At 34.8% G+C, this 25,278-nt stretch overlaps 1 protein-coding gene across 2 annotated transcripts in view; it reads left to right on the top strand.

Moving 5' to 3' along the window:
• ADGRL4 (adhesion G protein-coupled receptor L4) overlaps nucleotides 1–25,278 on the top strand; it is a 141,125-nt gene that overhangs the window by 1,180 nt on the left and 114,667 nt on the right. For both annotated transcript variants that reach the window (XM_013962706.2, XM_018045666.1), the window contains exon 2: nucleotides 318–467. In XM_013962706.2, the coding sequence (XP_013818160.1) occupies nucleotides 318–467 (150 nt within the window). The remainder of the gene's footprint in view (nucleotides 1–317; nucleotides 468–25,278) is intronic.

The following is a 25,278-nucleotide window of genomic DNA, read 5'->3' as shown; positions in this document are numbered from 1 at the left end:
CAGTCATGCAACTACATTTAAAAGTATCTCACCTCTGGGTGAAAGGTCCAATGATAACAGAATACTGTTTTCTTTATAAAGCCAGGTTGATTACTATGTTTCAACTTAGTTGAGGTTTACTTGATAAATGTTGAGAATGAAGAAAAGTGTTAATTCCTGCTTGTGTCCTGTTATTTACCTAAATTCTCCTTTAGGGAATTCTCATAAAGTATCTAGATGGGAAAAAAAAAAAGAAGGATATTAATGTATATATTGTCTAATTCAACAATGGAAGAAGGTTTTTATTTTTGAAAAGGTGTATTCTCTACTTTCCTTAGTGGGTTTTTCCACTTTGCTGAATTGTTGCTACACTCAAAACTGTACCAAGACGCCTTGCCACCCAAATGCAAAATGTGAAATTCGGAATGGAGCTGAAGGCTGCTATTGCAACACTGGATATTCAGGAAATGGTGTCACAATTTGTGAAGGTAAACAATGTTTATTACCTCTTTTGTTGTGTATTTTAATATTAAGTTCTGATATGAATGCTTTTTTCTAATCTAAAAATAAAATTGTCTTTATACTGCTTGATTTCATGCTATTGGTAAAAATAAAAAGAAAGAAAGAAAGCTTAATTAACTAAACAATAAATTTGAACTTCACAGGTCAAACCTTATACTTGATTATGGATTTTTAGTGATTCCATGCATATCTTATTGGGTTAGTTAGAAAGTAGTTCCATAAAATGGCATGGAAATATTTGAATGAACTCTTGGCCAATCCAATAGTTTGGGTAGATTGCCCTTGAACTTAAGCTGGAAAACTAGGTTGCAGAGAGCAAAGTCAATACTTTCAGGGAAAAAAGCACAGAGAATTCATGACGACCAGGCTATATCCATATGTGATGCATTTAGAAACCTTCCTTAGTACTTGAGTATCTAAATTTGAGAATATCATTAAGAAATTCAAATTTTTTCTCCTGTGTACTCTGAACATATACCCTGGAGAGAGAGAGAGAGAAAATTTTGAAATATATTCTGTTCTGAAATAGTAGATCTTGTTTATGGAACTTTAGGCTAGAGCCTGGAGAAAGAACTCCAGGAAAGTTCCTTTGAGGTTACAATTTAGCCCGTTGGCTTGATGAACAGAACACCATCTGATAATCAAATTTAAGTGATTTCTTATCTGTCATCTCCATCATCATCATGCCTCTTCTTTCCTCAGTCTTTACTGAATGTTTATTCTCTCTTTCATTTTTAGTAGAATCTAGTTTAACTAGGTCAATAGGGCAAAATTCTCTGTAGGAGAAAGCAAGAAAAAAAAAGTTCCAACTTAGATAAATTAGTTTTAAAATATAATTAAATGGCAAGTTCAGATTAGAACTTTGTAGTACTACACTCCTAAATGTATTTAAGATAACATGAACTTTTTCTAATTAAGCCAGCATATTGTACATTGTTAATATTGTGTTTGCATATAGCATAAACAAGTTGCATCTTATGATTCAATTTGATAGGCTTTTAAAAAGATTAAATATGCAGTATATAGTAAGGCTAGACCTCATCATAATTAGTTTAATGTTTAAAAAATGTGGAGCAAAGCTACAGTTGCTTAATGGTGCATTAGATCAGGCATTTCTCCTTGTATATACAGCCAAGATTTGTAATTTACTATTGTACAAGCACTACAAAACTCTTTCCGTAAATAATCTTGAATTTTTATTGTGTATTTAATTGAATGGCATTATGGCAAGTTGATAGTTGAGTGACCTTCGAAATATGGCATCAGACATATTAGTGTGTTTTTCCACTAATCATTGCAAATTATACCAGAGTACTTTATAAGCAGTGTTGCCATTTTGTTCTTTAGATACGTTTCAACTATCATGATTACCATCATTAACATCAGTAATTTTTCACAATTTGGACCCTCATCAGTCAACCAGTTCATAATCATGTTTTTAATGATTTCTTTTGAAAATACATCTTCCATTATCCAATGCAGTTGTTTTTTTCCCCCTGCAGTTAAGTCAGTAGCCAGCTGAAAGGGAGAAAATATTTTCCATTGAAAAATAAAAATATTTCAAGACCTTTGGCGCTGCACTCCATTTTTAAACAGAACACAGTTTTTAATGGGAATTTTTTTCTTTTAAAATTCTTCTTAAATTCCCTTCTCATTTAAAGAATGGTACATATTCACTTGTGTTGATATTCACTATTTGAGGTTTATAATATCCTCTTAAATTGTTCAATCAGTGATTTTCATCTTTTTCACCTTTTATTAATTCACTGAGAGATTTGACACTTTTTTTTCAGTAAAAACACTTACTCTGATTTTTTGAATTAAAACATTTTTAACTTCTGAATCATCTAGGTTATATTTTGGGCATGAATAATCTTGTTGCCTTTTTCTCATCTCTAAAGAGCTTCTCATCTTTCCTTACTTTCCTCTAAGATTGTTAGTAGACCACTAAGAAATCACTGGGCAGAATTTTTGTTACAGAGGATGCCTACATTTTGAGCAATGAAAATTGGTGTGTTTTTTTTGGCATTATAAATATCATCTTCATTCCCTGATATCTCAGTTGGTAAAGAATATGCCTGCAATGCAGGAGACCCCAGTTTGACTCCTGGGTTGAGAAGATCCACTGGAGAAGGGATGGTCTACCCACTCAAGTATTCTTGGGCTTCCCTTGTGGCTCAGCTGGTAAAGAATCCACCTGCAATGCTGGAGACCTGGGTTGGATCCCTGGGGTTGGAAAGATCCCCTGGAGAAGGGAAAGGCTATCCACTTCAGTTTTCTGGCCTGGAGAATTCCATGGATTGTATAGTCCATGAGATCACAAAGAATTGGACACACTGATTTTCACTTTCATTATCTTTATAAAATTTGTCTCCCTCAAAGACCTCCCAAATAAATATCATGATAATAACCCAACCTTACTAAATGTATTCTGTTCCAAGAGTTAGTTTTGAATAAGTTATTTAGACTTTGGATTACACCGTCCCATAGAAACAAGTTTTAATAGTAGTGATTTTGTCTCATTAATTGTCTTTTTATTAAACAAGTACTTATTATGTTCATCATCATTATCATTATCACCATCATCATTAGGATAGTTAATATCTACTCTGCACTTAGTCCACTATATTAATTAGCGTAACACCTTCATCCATTTTTATTCCCATTATATCTACAAGGAAATAGAGTCTTAAGAAGGTTAAGTGAAAATCTCAAGTGACAAAACAAATAAGTAGAGGAGCCAGGATTTGAACCCAAGTCTATCTCATCCAGTGCCTATATTATTTCTCAGTGTGTTTGACCATAAGGCCTCTGCTTATCAGATACTGCTCTGCCCTTGGGTTAAAATTATAAATCGGAAATTGGCCTTGATTTCTAGTATATCTGGGGTCAGTCACAGAATTATATTAATAATTTGACACAATGTTATAAAAGGTATTAAAAGAGGTAAATTTGAAATGTCCAATCAACTACAAGGAACTTTGCAAGTGGAGGTGATATTTATACTCAGAATTGAGAATAAATTTGTTTTATTAAGATCAACTTAATAAAGATCGATTTATTAAGGTGAGCTTCCCTGGTGGCTCAGGGATAAAGCATCTTCCTGCAGTGCAGTAGACCCAGGTTCGATCCCCGGGTTGGGATGATCTCCTGGAGAAGGATACGGCAACCCATTCCAGTATTCTTACCTGGAGAATTCCATGGACAGAGGAGCCTGATCGGCTACAGTCCATAGGGTCACAGGAGCAGAACAGGAAAAACACCCACATTAAGATCAACAAAGTGACCAAGAGAAGTCAGGCAAAAGGAATCAGCAGTAACAAAGGCCTAGAAATTGAACATGTGTTTTGTTTGCTCTTTTGTTTTGTTTTAAGGAGCTCCAATTATTTCATGCTGACTATATATCACAATATATATGAGTTGAGGGATCAGTGGAAATTAAGTCAAGATGTCAAAGGTATGGACTTTGTTCTGTTAACCAAAAAGGAACCACTGGTAGATATTAAGTAGCTGAATTACAATGATAAGACTGTTGATATTAGAAAGATGACTCCCTTAGGTAGAGTAAGAATGGATTAGTGAGGGTCAACCCACAAGAGGTCACTTACCCAACCCGTAAAACCAATAATACTTTATATTTGTACAGTTCATTATAGTTTACACTGCTTCTACCCAGTGTATCTTTATTCTTATATCAAGCTTTTGAAATATAAACTACAGATGCTGTCTTTTACTGACAAACACCAATATAACTGATTATAGCTATTAATAGCTTCTGTTGAGCTCCATGCTACAGCCTTTACATATGAGAGAAGTAGGACTCTGAAAGCTTGAGTGAGTTTTCCAAGATCCCAAGGGTAATGTGGTAAACCTAGGACTCAAACCCTGGAATCTCAGCCTTCTCTAGATTACCAAAAATGTCAGTGTATTATCAGTCACCTGACATAATCCAGGCAGTACAGATTTTTAAAGCAAATTGTTGGAACAGTATAATTTTAACAAGAGTTTATTTATTACCACTTTATTGAAGTATTAATGGTAATTTATTTATACACTTATCTTTATGCTGACATGTAAGTACATTTTAAGATAGAAGGTGAAAAAGATTGTGTAGAAATCTTGGGGTATGTTTAAAGGCTATTGAAATTTTTGAAATTTAACTCTAAAATGTAGGTGATTTTAATTCTTTAAATATATATTATTATTACTATTCCTTATGGTTCTCAGTACATTTTTGGTTACCTTCCAGTGCACAGTAGTTTACAAATATAGGAAGTTAAAGATCTCTCCTCTCCCAGGTAATGATGTTATAAAAGGGAAGAAGGTAGGAATGGCTGAAATAATCTTTGGGTACACCTAAAACACTATTGCTTGAGTTGGAATAAACTGAGCTGTGAGAAGTAAGAAGCAGGAGCAAGGTGGAGGATGCAGTTCAGTGCATGTTTGGGTGAAAGGATGGGGTTGGGATAAGAAAATAGTCTCTACTCTCGTATCAGCTCACTAAGTAGGGCAATATTTTTGGAAGTTTCGTGTAGTCAGAATGGGTAGGAGGAAAACACTTGTCCCAGGTAGGAAAAGGAAGGGTCAGGAAGGATGTAATTGACTGCTTGTATGCATGTATAAAATTTTTTCACAGCTCGAGACATGCTATTATGAACCCACATCACAGGCACTTTACAGAAAATAATGAAGTCTTGGTGCCTAACTCAAGGAGACACTGTATGATTAAAAAGTAGTTTTTCATTATTATCTAATAACCATATGTATGCTTGTAAAATTCAACTGGAAGAATATCATAATAAACTAGAGAGCAGTATCAGGCTGGTAAAGGTAGAGAGAACAGTGTGACAGTAGCTATCTAAGAGCAGAATGTGGGAGAAATATTAATTAAAATGGTCCACTAACATGAATCTGCCCAGGATAAAATAGAAGTGCTGAGAACATGTAATTGCTTCCATAACAATTTTTTTTCAGTAATAAAGAGGAGGCTCATCAAAATAGGCAAAGCAACAGTCATCAAAACAGATACAAAGCATGCAAAAATGTGTATGTCGTGTACAAGCACATCGGTTAACACAATTAGGTATACTCTAAACTGTGTCCTACAAATAATAACTGTAGTTATAAATATTTAATGAAGTAATAATGTCTGTAATAGAAATGTGACCAGAAAAATAGCTCTTCTTTGCTCACATCTCAATGATATTTCATATTTAATAATGATACATACACATAGTCATGGCTCTATGATGTGTATATATATATATACACATATATCTTTTGTCTTTTATGAAGTGTAATTATACTCTGCATGTAAGTGATTTTTAAGAACAAACATGCTGAACAAGCTAATGGGTGTCATTCATTTCTCACCCAAGTAAATATCATTGTAAGATGGTTCATTTATGAAAATGATGCTATTGGTGCTCAAAACTGTTCTCGGACTTTTATTTATAATTTATATATATGACATAAATTGAATTTAAATTATTAAAAAATATATATATATTTTTCCTATCCTCAATGACAGTGAGATTTTGAGAGGGAATGAGATTTTTGAGAGGGATTTTGAGACAATGAGATTTTGTTTAATTTTCAAAATCTGATGGGTAACTTTTAGCCAAATCTGATGGGTAAAGTAGATTAATTGCCAAAATGATGTTAAGAAAATGGTGTGTGGTTATAAATTAATGTGTGGTGAAATATTTTTCATGAGTAGTATGGAATGAAACTTTTTTGATTTTGATATATTTTGATATTGCATGTAATAATTGCAAGATCACTGTGAATAAATATATCGACATTCAAGTTGTTAATTTTCATTAGGATGCTTATGTTGTTATTTGTTTAAATATAGATATATCATATTCATGCATTCAATTCATAAACATTATCTGTTCTTCATGAATATAATTCCAAAGAGCAAATGTAACAAAGATAAGTCTAATACACTGATGAACTAGATTCTGTATCAACTTATTTAAAAATGTTTTCACTGATACAAATATTTTATAAAATAAATATTACAGTGTAGGAAAAAATGTCCTAAAATGTGTCAGCACATTTTTGGGGAAACAGAGCAAGCATTTTCATATATGATAAAGCATCATCATTACTTTTAAAATGACTGAGAAAAAAGCAAAATGATTTCCTCATTCCAGCAGTTAGAATATTCATTTTGTCCCTGTCATTTTTGAAACTTGTTATAGTTTTGAAAGTTTAAAAATTGATACACTTAATAATTTAATATACTGACATTCTATTTATCTTACCAAAAAAGATGGTCTGTCAGTTTAGTTTTGCCATGATGAGGCCAATTAAAAAGTCTGGCCTAAGTGAGTATTTATTAAGTCAGTTTAGAACAAAAACAAAGATAATTAATCTTTAAAATATACCCATATTTGTCTTCTGTGGAGTTACAAACCCAGAAGGTACAGTGGATCAAAACTGCCTGGATCAGTTTCCACTAGAGAAGTGATTTTTCACAGCAGATTCTGAATCTTGTCTTTTTTGTCTTAAGGCTGCAAATGGATATCTTTTGAATATTTGATTTTCATTTCTCATCTGGCATAATCAGCACTTCTGGTAGTTTATCTGCAACTTTTCTTATCCTTTTATACTTATTATTTGTAGCTCAGTCGGTAAAGAATCTAACTTCAGTGCAGGTGACCCGTGTTCAATTCCTGGGTCAGGAAGAACCCCTGGAGATGGAAATGGCAGGCTGTAGTCCATGGGGTCACAAGGGTCAGACACAACTTAGTGACTAAACCACCACCATCACCGCCTTTTGTGATATTTGAGTAGCAGCCAGTGCCAGCGTTTTCTTTCATTTCTTCCTTTCTCTTTCTCTTTCTCTTTTTTCCCCTCTTTGCCCCCCTTCTCTACCTTCCTATCTTTCCTTTTCTCCAGTTCTTGGAAGGAGGTGCCTTATGATTTTTGTCATTGTTCAGTCACCCAGTCATGTCCAGCTCTTTGTGGTCCCATGAACTGCAGCATGCCAGGCCTCCCTGTCCCTCACCATTTCCCAAAGTTTGCACAAGGTCATGTCCATTGCTTCCATGAGGCCATGTCATCCTTCAACGCACTCTTCTCCTTCTACCCTCAATCTTTCCCAGCATCAGGGACCTTTCCAGTGAGTCAGCTGTTCGTATCAGATGACCAAAATAGTGGAGTTTCAGCTTCAGCGTCAGTCATTCCACTGAGTATTCAGAGTTGATCTCCCTTAAGATAGATTGGTTTAATCTCCTTGCTGTACAAGGGACTCTCAGGAGTCTTCTCCAGCACCACAGTTCAAAGGTATCAATTCTTTGGTGCTCCGTGTTATTTATGGTCCAGTTCACACAACCGTACGTGACCATTAGGAAGACCATAATCTTCACTATACAAACCTTTGTCAGCAGAAGAATGGCTCTGCTTTTCAACACACTGTCTAGGTTTGTCATTGCTTTCCAGACAAGAAGCAAACGTCTTCTTATTTTATGGCTGCAGTCACCATCTGCGGTGATTTTAGAGCCCAAAGAAGAGGAAATCTGTTACTGCTTCCACCTTTGCTCCTTCTGTTTGCCATGCAGTAATGGGGCCGGGTGCCATGATCTTCATTTTTTTAATATTCACTTTTAAGCCAGCTCTTTCACTGTCCTCCTTCACACTCATCAAGAGGCTCTTTAGTTTCTCTGCTTCCTACCTTTAGAGTGGTATCATCTGCATATCTGAGGTTGTTGATGTTTCTCCCGCCTATCTTGATTCCAGCCTGTAACTCATCCAGTCTGGCATTTCTCATGATGCACTCAGTGTATAGATTAAACAAACAGGGTGACAGAAGACAGCCCTGAAGTACTCCTTTCTTGATCTTGAACCAGTCGTTTGTTCCATACAGAGTTCCAACTGTTGCTTCTTGACCTGCATACAGGTTTCTCAGAAGAAAGGTAAGATGGTCTGTCCCATCTCTTTAAGAGCTTTCCACAGTTTATTATGATCCACACAGTCAAAGGCTTTGGCATAGTCGATGAAACGGGTGGATGTTTTTCTGGAATTCCCTAGCTCTCTATGATCCATTAAATGTTGGCAGTTTGATCTCTGGTATGGATTTTAAGTAATATTTAAAGAATATTTGAAGATTTAGAAATCTATGCCTCAATAATATTACATCCACATTTTCTTTCATATGTAAAATATTACTAAAACTTTTTGAGGAAGTAAAATTTTTGTAAAACAAATGTATTTTTATACACTCCAAAGGAATTTCTTAGGAAATGAATAATAATGCAAAATTGAAAATGTATGAACTCTACTGTGCTTCTAGATAGCTGTGTAACAAGTTTTTTAAAAATGAGGTGCCTATTTCCTTGTGACTTCTTGTACTAAATGGAAAATGTAACCTATTAAAAACTGAGGGTCTAAATTAACCCAAGGCTTACATTCCAGGATGCATGCTTTCTGTGAACTTCATCCAAATAAATAAAACACCTTTGCCAATTTCAGAAATTCTTTTCCTTGTAACTAGAAGTATGACCTCTTTCATCGGTTGTCAAGGAAGGTCACACGATAGAGAAAACAACTCAAGCACAATAATTAGGTAGAATGTCCTCAAAACATCCACTCTACAAGATTACAAATTCTTTTACTGTATAAAAAGAGAAAAATAAAGGAATAAACCATTATAAAAACTTTAAGCTAATATTTTATTTTTAAAAAGAGAAGGAAAAAAGGACTTATGTCACTTGAGTTTTGCTGATCAACTCCACAGTTTTAAATCTGAAAAGTTCTCTAGTCTAATTTGACAGTGTCATTGTTCAGGAATCATTTTTCTAAGTCATCCTGTTTCATGTTTATCTCAGAGGACAATTATGAGAATGAATGAGACACAAGCTAAGAAGTAATCTGAGACCTTAAAGAAGAGTTTAACATGGATGTATGATTTTGGATTTTCCCAACCAATTTATAATGAAATATGAAAATGTTTCTTCATGTAGAAGACTCATTTGTTTTTAATTACTTTTTAATCGGTATTAGCTAGATGGATTCATTGCATATTTAGAATCAGAAAAGTAATATCAGATAACTAATGGCACAGAGAATTAAACAGAAATAGTAAAAGTCAACACAGAACTTCTGAGTTCGAATATTAGTAATCAAAAAGACTTACTCAGATTTCTATGTTAAATCAATCCTAGATAAGACTTACTATCTGAGTTAACATTATCAAAGTATTGACTTTTTTCCCAAGTGAAGACTATCATTTTCTTTGTTCTTACTGCAGGTTAAAATGTTGATTCTTTATATATATTATATATATATATATATATCAGTTCAGTTCAGTCACTCAATCATGTCCGACTCTTTGCGACCCCATGAATCGCAGCACACCAGGCCTCCCTGTCCATCACCAAATCCTGGAGTCCACCCAAACTCATGTCCATTGAGTTGGTGCTGCCATCCAATCATCTCATCCTCTGTTGTCCCCTTCTCCTCCTGTCCTCAATCTTTCCCAACATCATGGTCTTTTCAAATGAGTCAGCTCTTCGCATAAGGTGGCCAAAGTATTGGAGGTTCAGCTTTGGCATCAGTCATTCCAATGAACATCCAGGACTGATCTCTTTAGGATGGACTAGTTGGATCTCCTTGCAGTCCAAGGTACTCTCAAGAGTCTTTTCCAACACCACAGTTCAAAAGCATCAATTCTTCGGCACTCAGCTTTCTTTATAGTTCCACTCTCACATCCATACATGACTACTGGAAAAACCATAGCCTTGACTAGACAGACCTTTGTTGACAAAGTAATGTCTTTGCTTCTTAATATGCTGTCTAGGTTCGTCATAACTTTCCTTCCAAGGAGTAAGCATCTTTTAATTTAATGGCTGCAGTTACCATCTGAAGTGATTTTGGAGCCCAAAAAATAAAGTCACCACTGTTTCCCCATCTATTTGCCATGAAGTGATGGGACCAGATGCCATGATCTTCATTTTTTGAATGTTGAGCTTTAAGCCAACTTTTTCAGTCTCCTCTTTCACTTTCATCAAGAAGCTCTTTAGTTCCTCTTCACTTTCTGCCATAAGGGTGATGTCATCTGCATATCCAAGGTTATTGCTATTTCTCCTGGCAATTTTGACTCCAGCTTGTGCTTCTTCCAGCCCAGCGTTTCTCATGATGTACTCTGCCTATAAGTTAAATAAGCAGGGTAGTTACCTGTGAAATAATTCCTTCTTAGTGTAGTCGTGGCCGAGTGGTTAAGGAGATGGACTAGAAATCCACTGGGGTCTCCCCACTCAGCTTTGAATCCTACATGGTATTTACCTGTGAAATATATATATATACATATATATATATATATATATGTATATATATATACACAACGACTTACTGACTTCCTAGGTGGGTCAGCCACAATGTGTCCACCTTCCATTGCAGGAGACACAGGAGACTGAGTTCAATCCCTAGTAAATGGCAACCCACTCCAGTATTCTTGCCTGGAGAATCCCAAGGACAGAGGAGCCTGGCAGGCTGCATTTCATGGGGTCACAAAGAGTCAGACGCTCAGTGAGCAACTGAGCATGTGCACACATGCACACACACACATGCTCTTATAATATGTGCTACTGATGATGAAGCATCAACAACAATAAAATTAGATCAGTATTCATTTTTTGCATGCTAAGTGAACAAGACAGTTCTACCATCTTATACTTTCTGTTCAGTTATATCTTTAGGAAATTCTAGGAAATTTAAGGTGGCTCAGACAATGAAGAATCCACATGCAATGAAGAAGACCTGGGTTTGATCCACGGGTTAAAAAGAGATCTTTGAGAAGGGCATGGCAACCCACTCCAGTATTCTAGCCTCCATGGACAGAGGAGCTTGATGGGCAATAGTCCACGGGGTCACAAAGAGTTGGGCACAACTGAGTGACTGAGCATGGCAGAAGATATTTAAAGGGCTTTGCAGGTGATGCTAGTAGTAAAGAAACTGTCCTCCAGTGCAGGAGACATAAGAGATAAGAGTTTGATACCTGGGTAGGGAAGATCCCCTGGAGGGGGAAACAGCAACCCACTCCAGTATTCTTGCCTGGAGAATCCCATGGACAGAGGAGCCTGGCAGACTACTGTCCATAGGGTCACCAAGTGTTGGACATGATTGGAGCAACTTAGTACACATACCCACAGGAAATTTAAGTGAAAATTGTACTCTAGATGTGGGATTTTCATATATTGTAAACTTCTTTTGCTTTTCAAGAAAATATTAGTGTAAAGAACTAAGAAATTTGGAGTTAGCACCCTTAACATCACAAAGTGACTGACTGAGTCTCAATTTTTTTTGTTTTGTTTATTATAGTTCTGTATTTGTCAGTATTTTTAAATTGCCAATTTCGTTTTGCGAAATTGATGATATTTCTTTTGTTCTTGGAATGTCAATTTTCTACGGTCCCAGTTTTAATAAGGCACCAGCACACATTATGGCAAAATCCCAGTCATTTGGAAGCAAATTAACCAGATTATCCATTTTCCCATTATTTCTCTTCTTCCTTATTTGGTCTCTTTAGTGCTTCAATAAGTAACTTCAGATTTACAGCTTATTCACAAAAAGAGTAATAATACTGATGTTAATTTGAGTGCTTTCTCTGAGCCACCTTCTATTCTAAGCACTTTACATGAATTTATAAATTTAATCTTCATAACAACTCTGAAATAAAAGCTCATATTATCCTCAATTTATAGATTAAGTAATTTTCCCAGAGGAAACACATTCAGTCACCTCGTATGATCCTCAAACTACTGTGTGAGGTAAATCTGCAAATAATGAAATTGAATCTCATTAATAAAAAATGAATTATCGTGGTTTTTCCCCTCCCACCTTGATTCTGCGTTTTTTCCCACAACATTATCAAAACAACTGATAAAAATTAAAAAAAATGTGTGGGGTATACATTTATGACACTTTAGGAATAAGTGCAGGGAAGTTAAAACTATGTACAAGCTTTAATATTTGATGAAATTTGTAGACCAGGAACAGTTATTTGACCCCTGTTTATCTGTGTCTTTAAAGCCCAGTGAATTGACAATAAGTGAAACCAGAGAGGATTCATGAGAAGTCTACAAATTAAGAACAAACTTCTCAAAGCAGAATCTTGTGCTACAAGTGGAATAGTTCAGTGTACACACAGCAGGCTTCAGTGAAGATGGTGTCTTTTCCCTGCGATGGTCATCTTCTTTCTCTTGCCCAGAAAAGGAGTAGAAACTTAAGTGATTGGTTGACTTGTTTTCCTAAGGCTATGCAGATTGGTCTCTTTCCCACTGGTGTTTGCTCCCAAATGAAGCCAAGAAAATACTCTCAAAGAAAACTTCACCTGCCTGCCATCACTGAAGTTGAAAATTAATGCCATCTTTCTGCCCATTCCCCACCTGTGCTAACTGGAATGATGCTGGAAACTTCCTATGGCACACCCACATATACAGGAAACTCAGAACTCTTGTGCTGAAGAATTTGCAGTTGTCTGGCAGACAGAATGTAGGCCAAAATACCTGTGATAATCAACATTGTTCTTTAGTTATAAACATGACGGTCATTTAAGGATAACCAATCATTGGAGAAAAGCCAAAAATACAAACACAAACATGAAAAAACAGAACAACTGGCCTAAGAAAGATACTTTCTAAGGAGAGGAATGAGGTTGAAGGAAAAATTCCAGTTGATACCCTCAAAGAGATTCTCAGAAAGTTTACATCCAAACAAAACAAATAAAATATGCTTGTGTGTATGAAAAAGGTATCATACCACAGAACACTTTCTTCTTTAGTGTATTCTATAACCTTTGTGCTACTCAATTCCTTGTGCTTTGTTTTTCCTTTTATTCCTCTCCTTTTGTAGCAATCCCTCAAGACATTAAGCTGGTAAAATTGTCAGTAATGCAAGCAATTCTTAAAAAAAGAAGATTGAGACTGAAGTCTCTATTCTTGGGTTTTCTTTCCTATAGAAATGATCACACATAGAACAGGGAAGCTACAAATTTCAAATTTGCTTACACATCAGTGGAGGATACCTGTGGACTGTGTAAGTCAAAATATTCTTAAATTCATCAGTTCAATACAATCTGCCTTTTTATAATAACCCACTTTCATCCCCTTGCTATATCTCTCCCAAATCCCTTCCCTACTTTATCCTAAAGGTGAAACAGAGTAGTCAGTATGTTTTCTGATCCTAATTCCATGACCTACTGATGAATTTTCACATTGTGATATCACTAGTATTGGGATAGAGCCCATACTTGGTACCTAAGAAAAGTGCTGCTGCTGTTGTTGCTAAGTCGCTTCAGTGGTGTCCGACTCTGTGAGACCCCATAGATGGCAGCCCACCAGGCTCCTCTGTCCCTGGCAAGAATACTGGAGTGGGTTGCCATTTCCTTCTCCAAGCATTGTTGTTGAAAAGTCCCTGCTCCATTTAACTGAACTCAAGATTTATTTTTGATTCACTTATAACTTCTGTGGTTATAATAGTGCAATTATCTGCAGTTTCCAACCTATGTTGTTTGTTTTCCTTGAGTGATTTCCTGAATTCACTGGCTAATATACTTGATAGTTACTACCAAAAAAATTTATTTTTCTGCTCCAATGAAATGTATTTATTTTCTGATCTATATTATTCCCAGATTAAGGCAATAATATATGATAGAGGAGCAGAAAAATAATACTCAGAGACTGAAAAAATAAAAGGCAAAGATGGAAACTATGAGAACAAAACTGAGAAACCAAACACAGAGAACCGAATACCCATCCAATCAAAGTCTTATTGAAGAGGGGTCAGGCAAGATTTAGCAAAAGAAATAACAAAAGATATAAGACAATTTCCCAAAGCTTAAGAAACACAGGAGTCTTCATTTAAAGTATCCTCCAATATTCACCTGTCTTTTACACAATATGTTTGTGCCAAACATTTCAGCTTTTGTTTAAGGAATACCTCTACTGATATCTTGCTATAAAAGAGGAGTATAGTTTACTTTATGATCTGTCATTTTTATTTATACAGGCAAGATGTTTATTACCTCTATGCACCTAAATAATAGAATATGTAGGCTTCTTCATTCATATAGCATAGTTGAAAACCTACTCAAATTATAGTGACAAAAAGTGCTTTTCAAAAAGACATTTGAGTGACTCTTACAATCGGGAGAGTGAGCAGAGGCCAAGCAGCCAAGATGTATCCATGACCACTACAAGAAGATTTTCTGTCAGTCCTTTAGGCCGCCGTTTCTATATTCATCTACTTCCACTTAACTTCTACTTCATTTAAGCCCTTTTCTGATGCTGCTGCTGCTGCTGCTAAGTCGCTTCAGTCGTGTCCGACTCTGTGCGCCCCCATAGACGGCAGCCCACCAGGCTCCCCCATCCCTGGGAGTCTCCAGGCAAGAACACTGGAGTGGGTTGCCATTTCCTTCTCCGATGCATGAAAGTGAAAAGTCAAAGTGAAGTCGCTTAGTCGTGTCCGACTCTTAGTGACCCCATGGACTGCAGCCTACCAGGCTCCTCCGTCCATGGGATTTTCCAGGCAAGAGTACTGGAGTGGGGTGCCATTGCCTTCTCCATTTCTAATACTAATTATAGCTTAAGAGAGGAAGGGTATGTTTTAGAAATCTTGCAGTATTACCCTGTCATCTTAAAATAATTACTACTCCAAAGTTTTGTCTTCCAGGTTTCCATTATTCAGTTCAGTTCAGTTCAGTCACTCAGTCATGTCCAACTCTTTGTGACCCCATAGACTGCAGCACACCAGGCCTCCCTGTCCATCACCAACTCCTGGAGTTTACTCAAACTCATGTCCATTGAGTCGGTGATAACCATCCAACCATCTCATCCTCTGCCGTCCCCTTCTCCTCCCGCCTTCGCTCTTTCCCAGCATCAAGGTCTTTTCAAATGAGTCAGTTCTTCGCGTCAGGTGGCCAAAGTATTCCATTATTAGATCCTTTTTTTATATCCTTATTACTAACTAAGACCCAGCCTTGTAACTTGACCTCTCCTAGTATGTCATGCCCTAGTAACTAGATTCTTTGATAATATCTCATATAACTGTGCCAAGATATCTAAGGTCTCTCTTATTATTTATATGGACTAGTATATACAATCTTCCTGCAATGTGAGAGACCTGGGTTCCGAGGGTTGGGAAGGTCCTCTGGAGAAGGGGAATGGCCACCCACTCCAGTATTCTTGCCTGGAGAACTCCATGGACAGAGGAGCCTTATAGGCCCCAGTCCATGGAGTCGGAAAGAGTCGGACTTGACTAAGCAACTTTCACTTCACACATGTGTGCGCATGCATGCACGTGCATACACACACACACATGCACACACACACTAGTCCTGTTCAACTGAGACTCTTATAATAATGGTTGTTAATGTCTCTCTCAGCTTTAAAGTTCTGATTCTGTTATTGTGAGACTTTTATTTGAACTTTTGTCAATTCAAATGTCATCTTTTTTAGTAACTAATGGATTTTCAGCTCAGTTTGGAACATGAAAGCAAACCGGATATGGATCTTTGTCTCTTGTCTCTAAGCTAGTGCGCTTTCCACTGCACCACACTGCTTTTCACCCTGATCTCTGGAGCTGGCTAGTGCAGGTGAGGCTTTCCATCTACTGCTTGTGCTCACTTCTCCCTGTTCATGGCCATAACACTATGATGGTATTTTTTTTTTCCTACTGAACCAAGATGTGACCTCAAAGTTCTTCAGACATACATTACACATCCATAGAGGTCACCAAATAAACAAAACGCATTTTCCATTATTTCCAGCATGAAAACCTGTTTCCTGAGTGACTTTCTCCTGTGAAAAAAAAAAAATTTCTGGGCCAATCTTCAGTGAACCCCCTGTATTACAGTGCTAAAAAGTAGGGAATTAAATATTATCTAATATGATCAGCAAGAGAAGTGCTGTATCAGAGTCACTTGAGTCATTCGGAAGAAACAAAAAGGCTATAAACCTTGATTTTTATATTTGCTCCCTTCTGGGAAGGGTTTAGTCACTGTTGTATGTGGTTGAGAGTACCCTTTTTGAATAAAATAGTACACGTATTCATTTTGTGGAGAGGAGGGTTATGATTCATGTGAATTTATAAGTACCATTTAACGAACAATCTGGAACAAAATGCTACAAAATGGAACTTGTCCTTGTGTTGCAACTTCAAAGGAACATTGATAATCGTTTATTTATAAGTGTAATGAGCCAGGGAGTTTGAGAGTAGTCTTGATCAGAGGGGCAGTCTTCTCAGCTGGAAACCTATGTGTAAATTTCTCTGTTCTGAGGATTTCATGTATTTCCAGGCATCAAAATACTTTGTCAGACAATAAATGGGATGGGATAATCAATTGTGTGGGTGCTCAGGAGAGAAATAAGGCACTTTAAATGTTGGGACTATTATAAGCTTTGACTTAATGTCTAAGACTCAATACTTACATCAGTTTGCAAAGCCTTTTTTATTCTTATATGTTCAGAATGATTGTTTGCTTTTTCATCTTTTCCTAATTCCTTTTTATTTTTGTATTAATTCATTAATATTGGAATAAGTGTTGATGGAATCTGCCTGCTTTTTAATGGTGCTTGGGGAATCCCAACAGTGACTGCTGTTTGAAAACGGTGACTAATTCTTATTTTTTACTGCATCCTTGGAAACGATCAACATTCCTGGATACAGTCTGTAAAATACATGGATTGTTTTTTGAGTGGTTATTCTGATTAGTTGGTGCCCCATTCTTACTATTCCATGTCTGTGCTAAATTTACTAAGATATTGTGTATGATATTCCTGCTTGCATGGATCCACACTCAGGTTTGCTTGAATTCTCTACATTGTAACAAGACCCATACAGCAAGATTACCTTATGCATAATCCCATCCCAAGTATTTTGCTATAAATAAAGACTATCCATTATAACCAGATGGAAAGTGTATATGAATGATCAGTTTGCTTAATAAACTTTACAATAGTTTTCTCCAAATTGCCTTTCCCTGTTTCGTTTTGAGTGATCAACTATGCAAGACTGAATTTCCATTAACTTATCTGTTGCTCTTTTGAACATTTTCATGAATTAAGAAGCAGTATGTCCTAAGGCAGGGTTGTTTCCCATATTGGCACTAATGCTTTGTGATGACCTCCTGTTTTTGAAGCACTCTGGCCCTAATCTTCAGAGTCCCAGTTGTCACATTAACTGTGGTATTTTTTTCTGCATCTTATGTGTAAAATATGCTGTTTTCATAGAAATCCTAGGAATTGTGAAATTATTGGCACTTCAAAAAACCGTATTTTCACTTCTAACAATTGTTCTTTAATTTCAGAAAATAATTTTTCTGTCATTGAAAATATCTGTCTCACATTTATCACCTTTTACAATGAACTAATCTTTCTAAGTACAGCATTACACAAAGCTGTATGTATTCTTCAGTTACCTACTTAGGGTGAACTTTTGTCCTTTTTGCATTAATATGTACAAGGTAAGACTGTTATAAAAACAAATTTTGCTTTGTTTTTTAATCAAGCTCTAAATTTGATTAAAATTGAATAGATTATAACATGATTGAAGTGGGAGGAAATAAAATACTCTGCACAATACTTTATTACAATTTTAATACTTGTAATATATAAAGATTATGAAGGAAACATTGTCTTCATCCACAAAAATGTTGTGTTTAATTTTTGTAAATGTGTTTTAACCCTTCCTCAGAGTTATTCACCTTCTTGCTTTAGAAAACATTCTTTTCATTCTGTCTAGCAGGGCTGAAATCAACTAAAAGAGTATATGTTTAGGAGTATGTGGAAAAAATGCTTTGAAAAGCTCTAATGTATTATCTCAGATAATTTTTTCTTCCTGTCTTCTTGAGATATGATTTTATAGCCCATATTTTATCAACTACCAAACTGGTCTCAAGAATCTGAATTTACAATAAATAAATTTTTATAATTTGTTAGTGGCTGTATGAGTTGATACCACTGGTAATGTACATTATACAGCATTTGTATAAAGGTATCATGATCATGCATTTTGAATGTTAAAAAAATGAACAAATAATTTTTGTCTACCATGAAAATTGTGATTTTATGAATATTAAAACATTAAGGCAATATCATTGATATGTTTCAGCTCCTTTAACTGTTTAGTCCGTTGCCATTGAGAGAAAAGGTACAAGGACTTACATTAGTGCCGTCTCGTGTGGAGTTGTGAGTGGGATGAGAATCAGCTATTAGGAGGAAAAACATTTTTTTTTTAAGAAATTAGAATATAGAGAAAGAACTCCAGCACTTGGATATAATGCATGATGGTAGTTTACATTCAAGTCAATGAATTTTCATTAAAAATGTGATTATCTTGAGTGTCATTGGTCTGCAAAGTTCAATTCCTGCTAAGTCCTTTTACACGGAATTTACCGCATGGTTATGCTATTTTCCATGTTAACTTGATTTTTCCCGCAATTTTATGTTCAGATAATTTATATTACCAAGAAATCCAGATTAGTATACAGTTTCAGAGATTCTCTTTATAATTGTTTAAAAGTTCCTGAACAAATTGCTAGAAGATAGAATTCCAGATGTGTTCAAACCTTGTACTTAGTTTAAGGAGGAAATTAACACTTTGGTCCTTTATTTGCCATGGAAAAAGATAATGACATTCTCTAGGAAGATTAGAATCTAACCAAACATTGTAGGCTATATATAGCATACAAAGCCTTGTGCCATTTGTGAAAACGTTATCAGGGAGAAAACCCAATGACTGATTTTTTGAACTGTATTTTTTAGGGACACAGATTTAATTTAGAGATTATGGTTTGAAAATAAAATTTACTGTATGAGTGTTTTTAGCTGATAAGAAATTGATTTTGTGACCTTGCTACACATTAATTGAAACATCTGCCAGTATATCTTGAAGTGGTTTAAGGAACTGTAGACACTTGGAATCGCATCATTTCTTCATGTTAAACTTACTAGTTAATCACTGTTACCATTATAAAGAAAGAAACTAATTTTCATGTGAGGTCTGAATAATCTCCCTCTCTGGCATAATAAGTGGGATTTATGTAATTGACATTATATTTAGTTGTTTCACGATATTGAAGGTGGAGTCCTTTAATAGTGTTATTCTTACTGAGCAGTATGGTATTTTGTATTCTCTATTATCTTAAAGGTTATATTTATAAAACAAAAAATATTAAAGTGTGCATACATTAGCCCGCTTAGACATAAAGATTATTATTTAAATTATTTGTTAAATTTTAAAATGTAGTTTTTAAAAAGTTACAGTAGAATGAAGGTAGTTATCAGTGTTCTGCGTGTCTTAAATCTTACCTTATTTAGCAGATATTAAGATGTGTTTACAGAGGAAAACCTGAATTGCAGAGGAGAGTTAAAACAAATTGTGAAATTTGTAGTCTTCCCAAAGAACACCAAAATGTTTTGAGATTATTTGGCATGACTAATCAAATCAGTTATATATGCAATAATTATCCAGAAAAGTGAGCGTCTCCACTTTATTTCTCTTTTGTGGATAAAACCTCAGAACTAAAATTTAGGTCATGGTTCTTTAGTGACATCATGCTGAAATGGCCCTCTGCTGATGAAAAACACATTCTGAGTATTAAAGAATTTATTATTAAAAATGTCATTAGAGTTATAGTTAACATTTAGAACTTGCGAAAGGAATCTGCTGTTTATTTGTGTATTTTTGATAATTAAAGTTGGCATGTGCAGATGACTAAATCAGTTTGAACAAAGTTGAACAGAAGTTGAGATGGTTCTAACACTTACTTGGTAGCTTTGTGTTTCTAGAAAAATGTTGATATTTTGAAATGAGACAATTCTATATCCTTTGTGTAGGAAAGGTTCTTATGCTAGGTTTCCTGGTGCCATATGGAGGATATGTTCTAAAGATCATTTCTGGACCTTTATAAACACAGAAACCTATTGAGAATACTAAAACAGTGCAGCAAATCTCTGTTGTATATACAGTGCAGGAAAGCAAGCAGATGCTTGATTATAGTGCTATGTTTGTTCAACAAATGTAATACTCACTGCAGCAGTTTCATAATGGAATACCATGTGGAGAAGAATGTTTTTAAATATGTTTTTGACTTTGATTTCAGTTTATTAGTAAATAAATATATCAGAAAATTTTCAATAGAGGCATTAATTGGTTTATAGTCAATAATCTCTTTCTACTTATCCTTTTAAATAATCTGATGGCCAATTTAAGAATAAAGAAGTGTGAAGTTAATCTGAATTTAAGCAAAGTTTTAGATTATAACTCATAATACACTTTCCTTACTCTGTTGAGAAAACTTAAGTTTTATCAATTATTGGAGATACAACTTGTAAAAAAGAATCCATCAATTCATACATTGTGATCAAAGGACTTTCTACTAAATGATACCTTAATATTTGGAGATCAGTTCCTTTATAATTGAAAAGAAATTGCCCTTATGACAGTATTAAAACTGAAGGACCCATGTAGAAATATGAAACACTTAGAGAATATAATTTAAATTAAAATTTGACATATGGTTAGTATTCAAATCTAGAATACTGAGTACAAATAATAAATATAGAAGGGAAAAATGGGTATTGTTTGTTTCAAAGTAGATTTCAGCACAGGAAGCATTTTAATGGAGACCTGATTTGAAAATCTGTACCTCAGCATTCTAGAATCAGATAGTATTAACAGTTTAGACCAAGATTGATCAAATGTGATTTACAGCCTATTTGGGGAAGCAGGGCTATAGAAGAAGCAGAGATGCTGAGGAAGCCTCACTTGGGATCAAATCCTGGTTCTGTCATTTACTAGCTGTCATATTTGGACCAGTTTCTATGTCTTTAGTTTATAAATAGTCTTTATCAACCTCAAAATATCTTATGCAGATACAAGAAGATAATAAAAGTATAGCACTTAAGTATGATACTGGCCATATAGAGAGGCCTCGGTAACTATTACTATTTCTATTGAACTATTGCTAATGTAAATCTGTCAGTCACTTTCTGCCAGATTTTTTTTTGGTAGGTTCATTCTTTGTCTACTTTCCCAACCATCTGGAAAATCAGATTAAGATCATGTAGGCAGCTAGGTTATAACAATGAAGTGCTCTTCTGCTTTTATCAAATTCCATGAACAGCAACACATATGAGCACTTAGTCATACACCTAGAATATAGGTATATTACCCCTCACTTGTTAATAGTTTATTAATCCTTAACTGACATTTTAGGCTTCCTGTGTCTGAAGGAAAAAAAAATTAATCACTCACTTACTCCTAATCTTTCTTTGAAGACTGATTTTCATTTAATTACCTTTGTTCCAGTCACCTGATTAGCTTGGTGGAAGCTGAATTTAAAGAAGCATATTTAGACAAAACCAATACAGTATTGTTAAGTAAAATAAAGTAAAAATAAAAATTAAAAAAGAAGCATATTTTAAAAGAATAGTTAGGAACTAACTGGTTCCAGATTTTATACACACACATATATATATGCCAGTGAGTTATTTTTTTAAAAATATTTAGTATCGAAGATGTGGTACCTAGTGGAGGATGTAGAGGACAGTAGGACACCTTTAAAGAATGCAAATTCTCAGAAAACAGTTTATTCCACTTACTATGAATATTTATCATAATTGATTAATAAATATATTAATATTGCTTGAAAACACAGGAGTTATAAGAAACCTTGGAAAAAATCTACATATTGTAAAACTAATAATTTTCTTTGGCATAGCAAATCTCCTATTGAAATTAGCTATTTAAAAGTATGCAAAGATTATACATCAACTATATCTCAAAATTAACAAAACAAAATGAAGATTGATAGATATACAAAAATATATATATATTTCTCTATATGAGGTTTTTAAAATTATTATTATGCAGTTTTTAAAAAAAGACCTGCAAGATACTTTGACATAAACTTAGAACAGAGAAATATATATATACACACATATGTATGTGTTTGTGTGTATATAAATAATAAGATCATTATATATAAGATTACCATATAAATGCTTCTCTGTGTGTGTGCTGTGGCTCAGTCATGTCCGACTCTTTGCAGCCCTGTGGATTGTAGACACCTGGCTCCTCTTTCCATGGAATTTTTCAGACAAAAATGCTGGAGCGGGTTGCCGTTTTCTTCTGCAAGGGATCTTTCCTACCCGGGGATTGAACCTGCATATCTTTTGTCTCTAAACAGGTGGATTCTTTATCACTGTAGCTCTTCGGAAACCCATATATGCTTATATATGATAATGCAATTCATTTGCCATTGAATGAGACCATTCTGAGAAAAATATAAATACAATAATTTTGCAGAGTGAAAAGATGAGTATTTGGTACAACTTTGTTTCAAGGATGAGAATTTCAGTATAATCTCTAGAAAGTGAAAGTGAAGTCACTCAGTCATGTCTGACTCTTTGCGACCCCATGCACAGTAGCCTACCAGGCTCTGCCATCCATGGGATTTTCTCCAGGTAAGAATACTGGAGTGGGCTGCCATTTCCTTCTCCAGGGTACCTTCCCAACCCAGGAATCGAACCCCGGGTCTCCTGCATTGCAGACAGATGCTTTACTGCCCTAGCCACCAATCACAGGTCCATAGAATAACCTCCTGGAAAGCACCTATCAGGATTTTCAGTGCCTTGGAGAAACAACATATGTTCATTGACAAGAACTGGTTGAGAGTAATGATTGGAATTACTCTGTCATGATTCTGCTCTTCTGTGGTTGTTCAAGCATTCATCAATGTAATAGTACATTCTGAATAAGGATAGATTTGAGTGGAAATATATCGACACCTTTATTCAGTTCAGCAACATTTCTGAGTTATGGTTTAACTCATGTCACCGCAAGATGATCAAATATTTATTCACTGCATTTGAACCATCTGTACTTCTTGGAAACCTTTCTGGTAAATGAAAAGAAAGATAAATATAAATTCATTTGATGAAGAATGAAAAATCATTGTTTTGAAACTAAATCTCAACTAAACATTTTTTAAAGTCAAAACGAACTTCTTAGCACTAGGCCAGTGGTGAAAGTCCATATCAGACTCTAAATTTGCTCCTCTCTATTCTTTTCAACTTGTCATTTCAAAATTACTATCAAGGAAAGATAATCCTTAAACCCTTAGTATAATAGCATTTGCTTTTTGATTTATTTTATAACTGGGCAAGAAAATACTAGGTTATGTCTTATATTTCTTCAATTTTAGAATTTTATTTATTATTTTTAATTGGAGTATAATTGCTTTAAAATGTTTGTTAATTTCTGATGTATGGCACCATGAGTTAGCTATATGTAAAGTTTTAAATTTTAAATTCTAACATATTTTACAACTTTCATTCTAATTTTTCAATATTCCTAAATTACAGAGACACAAAAATAAGCTGCCATTGAAAATATTTTAAATAATGCAAGAAATAATAGCTTATAATACACTTAAAAATCCATTCTGTAATTAGTATAGATTATTTTTTAACAATAGAGCAATAATTTTGAATCAAATCAGGGGCTCTTTTGCATAATTTAGCATTTATTTTGATTCATGTATTCATTCACTCAAAAACTTGTTGAGCACCTATGTTGTGATCAGGTTCTTCTTTGTAGAATTAAATGTAAAGTACTGGATAAGTATATGTGGCTGTTGTGGATTCTAGAAGGATAAAGAAACATTTAAATCACAATTACACAAATTAGTAATCCTTTGAGCAGCCCAAGTAATCATGGAAACTTCATAAGGAGACAATGTTTAAAGTGGTGGTTGAGCTGGAAATTTGCTTAATGAAGCATATGCTTGAGGATAGATATGGCAGGTAGGAATGATCATCATATGTGCTTACGAAAGCACTAATGAATGAGAAAGAAATACAAATTCTAACAACAAAAATAAGTTGCTGAAGTGAAATGCTGCAGTTGTAGAACATGTATCTAAAACATAGGTCAGTAGCCATATTATGTAAAATACTGATGTTATCCATAGGAAAAAAAAATAATTCTGCTTTCAGAAATTCACTTTTTCTTCTACACAAAGTAAATAAATTGAAGGTCAACAAAGTATGGATACAGGTTCATCAGGTGGATGCTGTCTCATGAGTCACGGAGAGTGAATGTTGGCTTAGTCAAGATTAGTGACCAAAAAGATGGAAGAAATTAGAAGGGAATGACATATAAAATGTAGAGATCTATAGGTCTTAATGATGATTGGATGATGTTACAAGTAAGAGACAGGAAGATGTGAAGGATATCTCTTAGATCTGTAGTGTGAACTAATAGGTGGATACTGGTGCATTTGATGGAAAAAAAGGAAATAGAGATGGAGAAGTCATTAGCTCTGCTTTGGACATGGTGTCATTGTCATGCCATTCATATATATAAGTGGTGATAACACTACATATTGATCTGGAACTGAGAGAAGTCTTGAATAGAAAGAAAAATTTTTGAGTCATCAGCAGAATATTGGTGTTAATGGAAACCATGGAAGCAGACATGCTTACCTATAGTGACTACGTAAAAAGAGATCATAGAATAAAAGTGAAGAACTAAGCTCAAATCTTTAGAGAAAGGAAAATTGACATAAAGGATTTAGAAATGTGGCCTTACATGAAGGGAGAACTTGTGTGTTATCATTAAAGCTAAGGGAATGCATTTTTCAAGAAAGAAGAGTTCAAGTTTCAAATGCTACTGAAAGGCCCAGAAAAATCAAAAAACAATCAATAGCTGTTTTAATATAGAGATCAGTGGTGGCGTTGGCAAGAAATACTTTGGTGAAATTTT

Source organism: Capra hircus, chromosome 3, assembly GCF_001704415.2.
Source record: "Capra hircus breed San Clemente chromosome 3, ASM170441v1, whole genome shotgun sequence".
Taxonomy (NCBI): Eukaryota; Metazoa; Chordata; class Mammalia; order Artiodactyla; family Bovidae; genus Capra; species Capra hircus.
The sequence above is the reverse complement of the archived record's forward strand: the minus strand, read 5'-3'. Positions and strand labels throughout refer to the sequence as shown.